The 15649-nt window shown below is 39.2% G+C and overlaps 1 protein-coding gene across 1 annotated transcript; it reads right to left on the bottom strand.

Annotated features, from left to right (window-relative positions):
- Positions 1 to 3974: 3974 nt before the first annotated feature.
- Positions 3975 to 15419, bottom strand: psmb5 (proteasome 20S subunit beta 5). The gene is made up of 3 exons (XM_079877554.1): positions 15122 to 15419; positions 12155 to 12461; positions 3975 to 4804 (listed from the first exon to the last, which is right to left on the bottom strand). The coding sequence occupies exons 1-3, from the start codon at positions 15335 to 15337 to the stop codon at positions 4518 to 4520; spliced, it is 810 nt and encodes a 269-aa protein (XP_079733680.1). The 5' UTR covers positions 15338 to 15419; the 3' UTR covers positions 3975 to 4517.
- Positions 15420 to 15649: the final 230 nt, after the last annotated feature.

The raw sequence follows: 15649 nt of genomic DNA, 5'->3' as shown, positions 1-15649 counted from the left end.
GCATACTCATTTTTCATCGATTCTTGCACCCAACAACACAACAAGCTGACATTTAATAATAATTTAAGCTCCTTATTATGTAGCCGAATCTGAGCTGGTTTGTATTGGCCGCCTCCAGTTTTCCGTTTGTTTTGCCCATAGACAGTGGTTTTGCCTCCAGCTAGCGCCGTGACGTAACTGTGACGTCGGCGCAAAAGGGGTCTATGGGGGGTGACCGTTCTAAAAGTTTTCTATCAAACGATACCAACCTTTTGACTTTCCTTGCAATAATTTTGGAGTAATGAATCTTTACTTTTGTGTATATGTCATTAAAAAAACAAAAACAAAAACCCAAGGGTTAATTAGGTATGAAATGCTGCTTAATCCACATTAAATAATGCGTAATGTCACAGACAGGCAGAGAGTGTGACAGACAGACAGACATTTGAGGGGGAGATGAAAGCCAGAATTACTGAAGCCACTAAGATAGGCTACGACATAACTAAATTTCATGCAGAATTGTGTCTAAGATTGTCTGATCATGCAAGGTTTTTACATAGGCCTATATATTTAAATGACCATTAATTGGAATTAATGAGCACAACCGCAATTAAAATGAAACATTATTATGAAACTGAGGGAGAAGAAACAAGGAGGGGTGAGCTAATGGGGTATGCAACAGGAATGACAAGAGCGTGTCTGTCGCACGCGGGGAGAGAGAGAAAAGAATGCGCGAGTGGCACCAAACGCAATTACACGAGGCGCGAGCTCGAGGACTGAAGCACGCTGATTACATAACGTCTCGAGAGTCTTTAGGCGGACACTGTATCGGACCAGAGTGATTTCCTGACAAATTGACCTCTCATTTGTTTTCGATCCGGGAACAGCTTCCGAGAGGAAAAAAACCCGTTTTATTCTTGTATATTCAATCACAACCAGGATTAAATCACGATCCACTGTATTTTTTTATGTTGATCTATGCTTACATATTCCAGACCAGAAGAAATTATAATTTTTTTCTTGAAGAGAAACCACCCTGAAACCAGCTAAGACCAGCAAACCATCAAGCTAGTCTAAGCTGGCATCCAATCTGCACTCCCAGCCTGACCAGCTGAAGTGTGTCCAAAACCACTACAAAACCAGCTAACACACTAGCCTGACCAGACTGTGAGACCAGCAAACCATTTAAGATCAGCATGGCGAATATCTAAAAACCATCTCAAATCTGCTAGACCAACATTAAGACCAGGTGTGAATCTAATTAATTGGTAGTTGCGGGTTGTAGCAGGTCTATGCTGGTCTTAGTTGGTTTAAGATGATCACCTTACTAAATAAAACCAACCAATAGACCAACATGACCAGGAGAAGAAAATCTCTGTGTTGGGAGATGAAGATTTTCTGGTTTTAGCTGGTTAAAGCTGGTCTCCCAGCCTGTCCTGCTGAAAAACACCACAAACACCTTTAATAAGAGCAGCCTCATCAGGCTGAGAGACCAGCTAAACAGGGCACACTGTAAAATTTCAATTCGGAGCAAATCAAATAAAGCAAAAGAGATTTGTCATGTATGCTATGGCCACCTGACAGATGGTGGCACGTGGGTGCAATGGGGTTATTTTTTGACACTGTGAAAATCATATCGCTGGCACCAACAAACTAACCAGCTGGTCTCTCACACAATCCTATTCTTCATTTTGGCTTTGGTTAAGATACAGTTTGACTATCCAAATCACTACAGACTTACGTGGATTGTATCACAATGCTTGTTGTATCATAGGACAAATAGTGTGAACATTTTTAAACCTTGAAGTGGAGGTTTATATATATTACTCATGAGAGATTCAAATGGTAACTTCTCCCATTGCAAAGCATCCAACAACATTATTTTGGTATAATGCATGTGAATTGCATTTTCTAAAAGCTAACCATTATGGATAATTAGAGTAGTTGATGAGTGCTTTCAAGAGTGACCTGCCCAACATCTCATTTCACCACTCAAAACAAATACGTGTTCGATGCTACAGATGTTTTGCAACTAAATTACTTCAAAAACATGATTTGTAGTCATGTCGTAAGCAACTCTCTCATCTCTTCATTTTCTCCAAGCAAAGTAATGGAGAAGAACTCCCCATTTACATTTATTGAAATCCAATTTGCTTTCCATCTGCTAACTAGCCACCTGTGAAACTAGTTTTTAACAATCATTGGGGCTCAGGGCCACCACATCGTCCCATAGCCTTTATTAGTGTTTATTTTCAGCTATAAAACTACTGAGGGGGGCTACAGTGAATCCTTGCATTGTAAAACAATGTGATAGAGCACATTTGGTGTTGGGAAACTAGGTGTGCTCAAATTAAAATTGGAAATAAATTCCCCCTCTAATTAAAAAAATAAGACAACCAAGGACTGAGTCCATTGACCCGAAAGCCTGAGGACGATTGCAAAAACAGTACAAAATACAATTACTATTTTCCTTGTCAGCTTAAGGTGTTAGAGATTGTTTACTTCTGGTCAGCAAGCGCAAGCACTAATAGCCCACAAGACAAGACCAATGCAGACAAAGACACAATGCACTATTTGCATCTCTAAAATTCTATTACGAAGCAGTGATGGCAAGAGGAAGGAAAAAGTAAGGCACTTAAAACAGGGCCTCAGGCAAAAGTGAAGAGGAAAATATTCAGAGTTCCTGTGCTGATGGAGACAAATGGGCAAGATGGCTGAAACGAATTTCATTGCAAAAAATAGTAGATTTATTAAAAGGTTCACCTAGAAATAGATACAATGCTCCCAAAATAGTTGGACACAAATGTAGGAATGGCACTAGATATAGGCTTTCAATTTAAAAATAAAAATTATTCATTCATAATTACACAATATACTAATTTAATCCAATTTATGAACAAATCAATTAATTTGGAGGCTTTTCACAGATAATATTGATCAATTCAAAGACATAACATTATTGTGGCAAAAACATTATGGTGGTATTTCAAGCTTCAACTGCTCCGAAAGTACGAAAATCCCGTAAGGAATTTACGCACGGGTCAGGGGGCATGATTAATTGCATTAATTTTTGCCAACGCATTTTTGTATGTAATTAATCACAATTTAATTGACAGCCTAATTTGATAAAATATCAAACCAAGTGGCATTTGTTTTAATGAAAAAGAGCATGAACACAGTAATTAGACCAGTGGTGTTCAACCTTTTTGACTGAAATGTCCCCCATTGGCTAACACAATATTTGAAGGCTCGCTAGGGGTGGGCATTATAATGGTAGACCCGATAAACCAGAAGAAATTTTGAACTGTCGTCTCTATCGCGGTTATGCTCATGTGGCGTTGCACATGGATAGCACAAAAGCTTATCATTTGCATGCATCTTTAAGCATTGCAGTTTAAAAACAGGTGATTTGAAGCACAATTAGGAATTTACACAATTGTATTTGCAAGTAAACAGTAATTTATAAGGAACCCCATTGGCTGACACAATATTTGAAGGCCCGGCCCACCATATATTGACTATTTTCTCTGGTATTTCTCATGTAATTATGACATTATGAATAGAAACTGGGAGTGTTGATACTAAATGAACCAATTCACTTTGTGGTTCCAGAATATCCATGATTCTTTATGTTGTTCAATAAAACAATAATAAATGAGGGACTGATTTATTGGGGGGCTTTTTTTAGCATTTTGTTTTTACATAATAAACTAATTATTTAAAGACATCATGCAGCCCTAATTAAAAATGATCTTGGGACAAGTTGCCTAAAAGTAACTGGACAAGAAAAGTCTAGTTCTGAGAAAAGATATAGCATTATTTGTTGGCACTTTGCAGATGCCGCTGGTTTGATATTTTGTAATTTAATGCAATGACATTCATACATTAGGTGTGACAAGTTTCTAAATACATTTTAGAGCCACTGCACAACTTGTGAACACCTGTCAAAACACTTACCAACCAATACATCAGGATCAAGAAAAAGAACACTTAAATAGCAAAATTTCAAGGTTTTATTGAGAGTAGGTTTAGTAACTGTGGTAACTGCAGATACATGTGAGAAGAGAAGAACAGAAGCCCACTCCCACTCAGCGAGAGCTGGCCAACAGGAGTTTTGGCTTGTCATAGTGTCCATTGGGACGCAGCGCCCCCTTATTTTATAAATCACAAACAACAAGTGGAACTGCAATGGATGGGGTTGTAATACTACTGAAACTGTGGCTGAAAACTCAACGAATAACATGCGTGAGAAAATTAACGGAAAATGATCTAACTTCAAGAGAAAGAGAGATGAGAGGAAGAGAGAGAGACAGCTTTGCTTGAGTTTCTCATGCGCAGACGAGCAAGCTCTTACAAAAGAGTCGGCATTAACTTTCCTGGAAGCAGATTTGATTTCATTAAGTTAACTGTAGTGCCTTTCAGGTTATATCAGCAATCTGCTATTCATTCTTCATCTGACCGGTCTCACCCTTCCTTTTGAAACTCAATTGATGCTGTGGCCTCTTCCCTCATCTCTTTTCTCCATCCAACCCCTCTCTCTATGCTTTCTCGCTCTGGTATTTAAGGTGCAGCTGAAGCACGTCTTCCTGAGAGACCCTTTCCCAACCCTCGCTGTGGACGTGGTAGAGATTGACTTGGCCTCCGCTGTAGGCATCACGGTAAGTAGCTTGGTAGATGGCGCGGCGGCCCAGGTCGCAGGCTTCCTCTATGGACAGGTCGTTGCGAAGGCCGCTGTCGACAACACCGTAGGCGTACATGGAACCCGAACCAACTGCGAACAGGTCTCCGCACACGCGGTTGCCCTCTGAATCCACATAGTAGAGCCCTGTGATCAGAGGAAAGCAGAAGGAAGAGGAAGAGAGAGACTATCAGTACTGCTTTACATCCTGCTGTGTTTAAAAGGCAGGCGCCTCCACGAAAGATGAAAGCGTTAAAAAAATACAAGCAAAACCCTTAAGAGAGAATTCAGTAGATCGATGTTATGAACATAAATAATGTTCTGAACTATACAAGGTCAAATCCATCTCGATGAGTACATGTGAGAAATGGAGTCATGGGAAACAGTTGGTTTACTATTTTTTTCTGACAGCCGGATGCTCGATAGCTCAAGCTCTGTCTCAGGGTTACCTAAGGGCTTCAGCATAAAAGCAGGGGGGGGGGGTAATGGGGAAATAAAATTTACAGAAGAGAAGATCTTGCTAATATCAAGCAAGCTAAAGGACAAGCTATGACCTGGCACAAGCAAATATAGCATCCAACCCGGGGCGTCGCCTGAGGTGCTATTGAGCGCTCCAAAAACACCAGAATTAATTATTGATCTACACCTGAAGACCTGAACTCTCCCCAAAGATGATGGACGACGCACATCACACTTGGTGAACTGGTGGGTCACTGTCTGGTCCAGCAGCAGATCACCTCAAGGCAAGTTGCAAGTGTCCAAAAGGTTGCGCTATGACAAAACGCACTGCTAGAGTAATGGTGACTATGTACCATCTGTGCTCCAGCAGAACCAGGCTGCAGATGGACCATTAACCGGATAGTTCACCCAAAAATTAATAACGTCATCATTTACTCACCTTTTGGAACATAAAAGATATTTTGAAGAATGTTTCAAATGATTTTGTCCACACAACAGAAGTCAGAACATTTGACTCATTGTATCAACAAAAAAGCAACATTTATTTTGTGTTCTGCAGAGGAAAGAAACTCATACATGTTTGAAACAACATGAGGATGAGTAAATTATTTTTTGGTAATAGGGCTGCACTATATGTCGAAATTGAAATATACAAAAAAAATATATTGAAATCGCGATATGAATATCACAAGGTGTGCGGTAACAATAATTTTATTACTTCAGAAAGTTACGTAATGTCAAAGATAGCATAAACGTAACTGTTCTTTTGAATTAGAGTGTGCTCAACAAGCTGTTATGACGCTCTTATACCAAACTAGTCAGAGAAGATGAGTCAGCCCAAGGCACCAAGAGAGCATGAAACATGTTGGTCCTATTATATCAAATTGATTTTACACACTTAAAGCATTATTGCATCAACACATACTGCATCATTTAACAAGTAATTACACATCGCATTTGTCTTCAATATCATGCAGCCCTTAGGTGAACTATCCCTTTAATGAGCGAGCATGTTAGTCTGATAGCAACGCGAAGAACATCACTAGTACTGAAAACTAGGGATGTAACGATTCACCATTCAAGCAATTGAATAAAAAATTGTGCAATGACAAACTCGCTTAAACAGGCGCTTTTACATTTTGCTTTGAAACCAAATCTTTCGCCGTCGTCTTGTCAGTCAAGAGTGAGGTAATATGGGCGAAGTGCCACGGTGGGCAAGGGATGTAAGGGTTGCTGCTGAACACCATCTAACACCGACTATCGCAGCAAGCCTACTGAAAACGTAGTGGTAAGTTTGAGTAAAGTTCAAGGACCCCAAAATCAGCTCACAGAGACATTTTAAGGACAATCGTAGGAGGTAAGGCTCAGACGTCTTCAAGCAAATTACACTCTCTGTACGCATCGTTAGCTCAACCTGATAATCGTTACTGCACCCTGAATATATGCAAGGTAATTTACCATTTTGTAGAGCCAAGTGTGACGACCAAAAACAGGTTAAAAATGCAATAGGACGTCTCTTTCAGCCGCAAGGCACCGGTTCTCATTAGGAGCGGAGTGCGAGGGTACTTCAGCAGACTGGAATTTTTTTTAATGTACAACACCTGGGATCGTTTTATCACACAACGGCCGTTGCATGCTACCTGCGTCGCTGAGAAAGGGTGGGGAAGTAAAGGTGAACAAAAGAAGCACTTGAATTTGCGAGCCCTCGTAAAGCAGAGGCGCCGAAGCGGGAGCGTTCTCGGGATGCTACGACAGCCAGACTCCTTGCACTCCATCACAAAGGTGACAGGCAGTTAGATGTGCAAGACTGAAAGAGCGGCTGTCTGCATGTATGAATGGCAACTTCAAGACAAAAGGAAGGAAGGAATATACACAGGTGATTGGCTGACTGCTCTGTTGATTGTCACACAGCCATGGTTGGTTAAGAGTGCCACTGATGAGCGCAGCTGCTCAGAAAGCCAAGCATCTCTGTGTACAGACGTCTAAGCATGCATGCACATCGCCAGTCCGTGTCTACAGGACATGAAAAGATGGCAGTTGAAAGAGCTTCGTACGTCTTTGAGATAGCAGTCCTGCTGATATTTGCATCTCCTTGCAGGACAGCAGTTGTCTATATTTTCACAGTTGCTGCACAACAAGCCAACAGAGAACAAAATAAGTAGATACAAAATGAATGTGTAATGTAGAAAGATGCAGAAAGAAAATACAGACCATGACTGTTGCTTATAGAGAACTCAGACCATGGTGAAACACTTCTTGAATTGCTTGACCAAAGGTCAAATTGGCCTCGGTCTCAACATGAATCTCATGTAAGCACTTCATGCATGATGGCAAGAGTGTTATTTAATATAGTCTTTTAACGTCACATTCCTGAATAAGGTTAAAACTTGTTTAGGCTCAAAGATTAAAAGGAACACTCCACTGTTTCTTCATATTAAACTATGTTATTCCCTTAACTAAGACGAGTTGATACATACCTCTCTCGTCTCTGGCGCGCGGTGACACTTTGATAGCACTTAGCTTAGCCCAGTTCATTCATTAGGATCCAAACAGAGATGAAGCTAGAAGCGACCAAACACCTCCACTTTTTCCCTATTTAAATACAGTTACACGAGTAGTTACACGACCAAGTATTGTGACACGTGGCGCTTTTCTAAGGGCGGAATAGCACTTGGGAGCACTTCGACTCGGCGCAGTAATATCACTCCTGAAAAATCCTCTCCCTCTCACTTCTGTCATTAGAACCAACGTGACTTTTTACTAGAGGTCGACCGATTCATCGGTTTTGCCGATTAATCGGCACCGATAGTTGATTGGTGAAACTATCGTTATCAGCAAAAATACAAACCGATAGTTTTTCCTGGTTGCGTCCGTTGCTGGAGCGACTGAGAAGCGCGCGCTGTCATTCATTACAGTAAGAAAGAGCTGAGAAGGGTCTGCTGGCATCATGCAGTACAAGAGCGGCCTCTAGAGGTGTAATAAAAACTATCGCTGATGCCTCGTGTTGTTTATTTCGACACGTGATTCTGCGTGCTGCACTTGAGAGCACACGCTGAGTGGAGAGCGCTGACATCAGATGCGTGTTTAAGGGTGTACTCACACTAGCCAGTTTGAACCGTGCCCGAGTGCGTTTGACCACCAAAGCGCGGTTCGTTTGACTAGTGTGAGTGCTCCGAACCGTGCCCGGGCGCGGCTCGATTAGCCGGCCCTGGCCCGGTTGGAAGAGGTGGGCCAGAGCACGGTTCAGTTGGACTCGGGCGCGGTTCGCATGCAGTGTGAGCGCTAACCGTGCTGGAGCACGGAACAGGACGCGTGACGCAAACCTCCTCATACGAGCAGCACGATTACGTGAAAATTTTCGTGCCACAAAGGCGATAGATCTGTTTAACAACAGGCTGTGAGAGGGCTGTGGACCAAACGACTCAAAATTATCCACAAAGTAAACAGAGCGATGGACTCAGAGCGATGCGCCGCTCTTCCTGTTTATCCCGAAACCGTCACACCATAATGACGTAAGCGTGCTCCGGCACGAATGCTGAAACCCTATGTGAGTGCAGGCCAGTGGGGGAGGGGGGAGGGGGGACAATCGTACTCGGGCCCGGTTCATGGCAACCGTACCTAGTGTGAGTACACCCTAAAGCACCGACAGCTAAAAGGTAGCCTATGTATACAGTACATTTTGTCATATCATTATAAAGTGATTAATTTGTTGACTAAATGCTGCATTAGTAGAGAAAGAACAGCACAACAGTATGTTTTGTTTGCCTTCAAGGCTGAGAGGACGCTAACATTAGTAGTACCTCAAGCGGTTAAAACACTGACAAAAATAAACGTAAGTCCGACCCGAATGTTTAATGTCACAATTGTTACCATCTATTTGCATTAGTTTATATCCACCTGGTTCCTTTTATGCATTAAATATGCAGAGAAGTTGCATATTTAAAGCTAGAGACGTAAGATAGCAAACTGATATACAGCCGACAGAAACATATAAACAAATCAGAAAAGCATTCGATTTCGGTTTTTTTTTTTATCATCACTTTAATACCTATTTTGTTATTTTGGTTAGATAATCATCAAGTGTTTATAAAATAGAAGCAAAAGTGTGAGACTATACATGTAATATTTATATCATTTTAATGCTCTGGCGTTTTAGATATTTAAAGTTGCCCATCTTTAAGCATGACTGTTTGAATTTATATGAAATGATAACACTTACAATAAAATTCCATATGTAACATTAACTAAGGTTAATAACTGCTGTATAAGGATTGTTAATTTTTTTGTTAATTAACATGTAGGCTACTAATACATTTTTAAATTAAGGTTTTTATTTGTTAACCATAGTTAATGAACTATCAAACTAACATGAATGATCAAGGTGCAATTGTATTGCTCAAATATTATACCGATCAAATTTTGTTACTTTTTTACTCATTAAGTTGGCTTGAAAAAGAACAGTTAAACAGTTACGTTTTGAATGTAACTGGTTTTATTTGTTATTTAGAGTATTACTTTTTGTTTAAGTTTGAATGAATGTCTTTTATTGACTTTAATATTTATTCATATTTATTCATATTTATTCATATTTATTCATATTTATATATTTATTTCATTTAGCATGTTTTCATGGTTCAATACAGTTTTATTATTTTTATAATAAAGTTCAGCATTGTTTTACTTGGAGTGTTATGTTTGTTTTTATCCAGTATCAATTTTAAAAACTATCGGTTGATTAATCGGTTATCGGCAAGTATGGCCCAACCTAGCTATCGTTATCGGTAAAATCCACTATCGGTCGACCTCTACTTTTTACTGCACCGAGTCAAAGTGCTCCCATGTGCTATTCCGCCATACATTATAGTTATCCTTTTTACCCACTTAGAAAAGCGCCACGTTTTATTTTGTGTCACCATACTTGGTAGTGTAACTACTCGTGTAACTGTATTTAAATAGGGAAAACGTGGAGGTGTTTGGTCGCTTCTAACTTAATCTCTGTTTGGACCCTAATGAATGAACTGGGCTAAGCTAAGTGCTATCAAAGTGTCGCCGCGCACCAGAGCGATTGAGTGCACGCACTGAGACGAGAGAGGTATGCATCAACTCGTCTTAGTTAAGGGAATAACATAGTTTAATATGAAAAAACGGTGGAGTGTTCCTTTAATTGATAGAGTAAGCGACTGAACTACACAACATTTGGACCTCACTGTGATTGAATCACAAATTAATTTTAATACCAGTTGTAAACAGAGTCCATAACTCAACCAGCAAGGAAAGAACGCATCTGTAGAACCGCTCTAATAACACAAAGGCTAAACTTTGGGGCGTCAACAGTGGCCTCAACAGACGTTTAACTGTGTCACCATCTTGAACCATGTCACAGATTTTTATTTAAAAATAAATCCTCACAGAATCAGACACTTAATCACAGGTATAAGAGTGCCAGACATTGTTAAGGCAGTAAATGTGCTCGGTTTAATCAAGATTGATTTAATTTGCACAACATTTACCTCTCTATTGAATCACAACGCAGCTAGTGCAGTTATTGAACTTCTAACAGCAATCACTACTTGCAAAATTGATTGGAAGATTTACCACGTAGTTTTGTTTATCCGCCAGGCAAAGGTTGTTGTTTTTTGGGGGGGACACGCTAGCCCGTGTCACTGCATAAACCCCAATTGATCGAGCTGACAGGATTTTGCATGCGACCCGATTGCCCTGGCTGAGAGCCGCGTCCATCATGGTGTGGCTCCCTCCTGGCCCACAGTCACTGGCGTATTGATTTCCCATTACTGTGTCACTGTGCAGGGCCTCTTTAAACACATTGGCCGTGATGTAGAGCAGTTACAACACACCAGCGTCTGCAATTGAGGGATGCATCAGTATCACAGAGCGCTTTGTCGCCATCTGATGGTACTGGCTAATCTAAATCCCTGGTTTGCACACTCATGAACTACATTTTGTAGCAGCAATTTATCTTAGTCTTTCTCAGTCAGTTTTGCTTCATTTAGGCTTGCACTCCATGTTAGGAAGAAACAAAATGAACTGAAAATGGGCAGAGCTCACCATTAAGACCATTAGATTAAAAGCCTCTTATAGATCTAAATGTAATATCCAATTAAGAAAAATGGGCATCAATCATTTTCTAGAAAAGCAAAGGTCTTGAGAGTCCATTAATGTGCAAGTTTGTGATTCATCTCAAAAACAAAGTCATGGTGCTGCATATTAAAACCAGATCCTGGCTACCGATGGAGTCTGGCGGGAAATTATGGTGATAAAGCTATTTTTACAAAGCGGTTTCAGCAGAAAGGCAGGGTCAAAAAAGCAGAGAAAATAATCACATAATTTGTCCCCATGCCATCTGCAGCAATCATTCAAAACATAAATGGTGAAGAACAATTCTGACAATCTTTTACATCACAAAGCTATTCCAGATGCAAACAGATTACAGCTGGAATGTTTCCGCCTCAACGCCTTTAATGGAAGCAGAAAGGAATCGGAATCAGAAAACCACCTTTAATTAAAAGCAAATATTCATGTAAATACCATTACAAAATATATGTAATAACCATAATCCTCAATCCTCAAATTGGCTCACAGGACAATTTTATAAGAGAATATTAACCAGGTAGGGTGTATTAATAGCTGAGAAAGTTTTTACATGAAATTTTAGTATTTACAACAATGTTAATGTCAATTCTTGGCATTTGATTTACCTAGAAATGTTTTTATTTTTGACAAAAGCAATACCAGTATCAAAGCACAATAACTGGCAGCTCCAAAAAATTATTACATAGGCAATACATTTATAAATAATATACACTATTACCAGTATATATGATGTATTTATTATTACCAATGTGTGTGTATATATATATGTATATATATACAAACACAAAAGTATTTATATTTTTATTGTAATATAATATTGTATTAAATATTTTTTTTAAATTATATAAGTGTGGCCAAATGCAACACAAAATTACAACTTTGTCTAACCAAGTCGTAATCCACTTTACACATGCGTATGATATTTACCTGGCCCTCTTTTGTCCCAGCCGCAGACCATTGTGCCCATGCTGAGGCCCATGCCTTTGTACTGATACACCATGTTAGCCAGTAGCTTGGAGGCAGCCGCCACTGAAATGCGCTCTTTGTTGCGCAGCTCGTAGATGCGGCACTGCCTGGCCAGCAGGCGCTCCCAGAAGCTGCAGTCCGCGGCTCCTCCTGCCATAGTGCCAAGCAGGTACGGGTTGATTTCAATCACCTTCTTCACTGTCTGTGAAGCGATATAGGAGCCGGCTGTCGCTCTGGAATCCACAGCCACAATGACGCCATGCTGAAACTGAGACATGAGAGAAATATGTTGATGAAGCTTGCACATTTATTTATTTACATTTCACTTTAATTTTAATTTTCTTCATTTTATAGAAAACAACAAAATGCTGATGTATAATAACTTTAAAGTACCCCTATTATGCTATTTTTAAAGGTTCCTAATTTGTTTTGGAGGTCTTCTACAATGTATCCAAGGTCAAAAACACTTATTTTCTCATAAAATACATTGCATATCACCTCATTACTCAAAGAGTCTGAAAACGGTTTGTTCAAAGACTCAGTCGCTCTAAACCCCTCTTTTCCGAGAGCCTCCTCTGCTCTGATTGGTCAGATGGCCCAGTCTGCAGTGATTGGTCTACAGCTTACAACTCGTGTCGGAAATGAAACACCTATTTTCATATCTGAATTTCAGCTCCAGAGGCTTCCTCAGCGCTTGTACACAGTGATACGAACAATAACAATGGCGTAGTTTTTTTTCCGTATCAACTCTGTCCTCATCCTTTGGAAGTGCATGCAAAGTGGATTCGCAGCACAGAAAACATGTCGACAACACAAACCATACTCTTCTAGGCCTCAGCTACAATTACAGTGCTTGAGGGTGGGTCAAAGTAGACGATGTTTGTGGGCAGCCAATGAAGACCACATAGGCTGGTATTATGCAGATTTGATACACCGTTACGTGTAACATGAAGTGAGATGGAATTGCTGACAACTCGTTTTGGCAGTTCAGAATCAATTCTTTCTTTTAGGAGACAACTTTATTTGTTGTGCACTTTGATCTTTAAAACTTTGCAGACCTTTTACATTCACAAACAGCTATATTAGTCACTGCATGAAAGGCAACATTTGAAAAAGTTTAATAGGGGCACTTTAATATGACACTTTATGGACACTTTGAATAATAAATAAAATCAAGGAGTCAAGGTTTGGCTTGTTAGTGTGACAGTAACGACACCATATGGTTCTATTCTCCATTGAGAGCCTTTCGAAAGTTGCATTGTACAGGGTTTTTTTCTTTGCAAAACCATATAATCACTAATGTTTTATTATATTTTAGTAGATTATCAGTGCTTGCTATCCAGGCTTATGTTATCCTGTCTGCAGTTTTTCATGTCACTTAGTACCATGACTAGATTCATCAGCCAATCATTGCTGTCATTATTTTAGAGAATATTGTTGACTTCAACAAACAGAATGACACTTTATGGCATCATGAGCTATAATTTGTTTGTTCTAACAAATAGACTATTACAAGCTTGTGAATAATCTATTAAGACAATTCAATGCCACCCACTCAAATAAATATGTATTATGCCAATGAAGACCATAATGTAGTGTCAAAATACAGGTGTATTGGCAGGGAGTTAAAAGGAAAATTAGTAAAGATTTAGGAAGAGATATACCAATGCAATTTTGTCTGCTTGATGGATTCCCCCCAGATCAGTTTACTAAATACCAGTTATTTATATTAAATGTATTATTAACGGCACCTAGGAAGATAATCACTGTGAAGTTGATGAAACTGCACAAACATACTGTGACAGAATGAACACAAAGAAAAACAGAAGTATTTATTTGAGAAAATGACTGTGGATTTACAGTTGAAATCAGACATTTTTCAACAAAAGTGGGTGCTAATTGAAAAATATATGCTTTAAAGGAAATAGCTTTAATATAGCCTATGTTAATGTATGAACAATGCAGATAATGTAACGGAATGTTGTGTGTTCACTGAAGTGTAAGTGTACCCTATATTTAATTTATCTGTTTACTTTTTTCTTATGTTTTTTCCTTTACTGTTCTAGACAGATGCTAGTGTGTGTGTTTGTTTTTTTTTGTTAAAGGCTATCATGTGTTTATTGTATTTTTTTATTTTCTTTATGTTTATCTATTTATTAGTTTACTTTTTATTATTACTATTCTAAGCAAGTGTTATGTAACAATGTTTCATTTTTATATATAAAAAAAGGTTCAATAAAAAAACAGAGTTTAAAAAATTACAGGTAGTGAAATTTTAACAGGAGTTCTAATATGTAAAGAGTGTTGCTACCGAGCAGTGAATTTACAACAGACTAGTCTACTAAAAAATGTATCTTATGTCTGCATAACATTCTGACAAGATCATAGGTATGTCAACAATGAAAAAGCACATTAGTTGCGGTGTCATTATGTGTCTTATTTTGACAATCTTCACTTTGGCATACACAACTTTACTGCAGTATCTATTCATACTGTAATCCGCCCCCATTTAATCTTCCATACAGACTTTTAGAGACTTCGTTGCACTGTTAACATGTTTTAACTATGCTTGACACACAAGTTTGCTGTTCTTGTTACTGAAACGAATTGGGGCGCTGTCCTTAAAACACTTAAAACACAAAACATGTATCAATGCATGTCACTTTTCATACGATAGAAATGCGCTAAAACTACTCCGCAAGTCAAATAAACCAGTTAAATGAGTAAACATTGGTATACTTAGCAAACTGCCAAGTCACTCATCCTTTAGCCTTTATCTATTAATTACAAATACTGTATAAACATCAGGGTAGTTTAATAAAAGACACACACTTCTGAATGTGTCGTGATTATTAGGTTACATTAATGGTAGACTAAATAGTTTTTAAATGGTCCAGATGCTATTAGCTGCTGGCTAAATGAACTCACTTTGAATGCTAAGGTGGTCGTGCCATGCAGAAACTCGATTTTTCTCTCCGGTTCATCCCCTTCACCCAGTGTTTTCACGGCAAAGTTCAGACTTTCACTCAATGCGTCTCCGAAGCCGAGATCCGTCTGGTTGATGCCATAACCGTGCCCAAAAGGCCGGTCAAAGCGATCTGAGAAATCCGCAGACTCATTCCGCAATACACTAGACAGCGCCATGTTTCAGATAATAACCAGAAGCGGCGTTCTCTGCTTCTTCTTTATTACATGGTGAGGATACAAACGATTATGGCTCCGCATCGCCATCTAATGCCCAGGATAACCGTTTGTAGCAAAATTACTACACTTGTTTGAAGCCATTATATAGTAGGCCTACCTACTTTTTACTAAATATGCCTAAAACTATACATTAGAAAGTGGCTGACACTCTGTAATGTATCATAGTGACCGTTTTTGGCCTGAAAAAAGTACATATTTAATGTCACAGCTTTATTAAATTCATACAACTACTGACATCCGTTGCTAAAACAC

This window comes from Squalius cephalus (assembly GCF_949319135.1).
Source record: "Squalius cephalus genome assembly, chromosome: 7".
NCBI classification, from domain to species: Eukaryota; Metazoa; Chordata; class Actinopteri; order Cypriniformes; family Leuciscidae; genus Squalius; species Squalius cephalus.
This window is presented reverse-complemented; position numbering and strand designations above follow the sequence as displayed.

Bases quoted from the DNA above. Each gene is read 5' to 3' on its own strand.
- psmb5 (XM_079877554.1), bottom strand. From the start codon at position 15,337: ATGGCGCTGTCTAGTGTATTGCGGAATGAGTCTGCGGATTTCTCAGAT. The intron at 12,462-15,121 runs GTGAGTTCATTT...CTCATGTCTCAG, and splicing joins CGACCACCTTAGCATTCAAA to TTTCAGCATGGCGTCATTGT. The intron at 4,805-12,154 runs GTAAATATCATA...CTCTGATCACAG, and splicing joins CTGGGACAAAAGAGGGCCAG to GGCTCTACTATGTGGATTCA.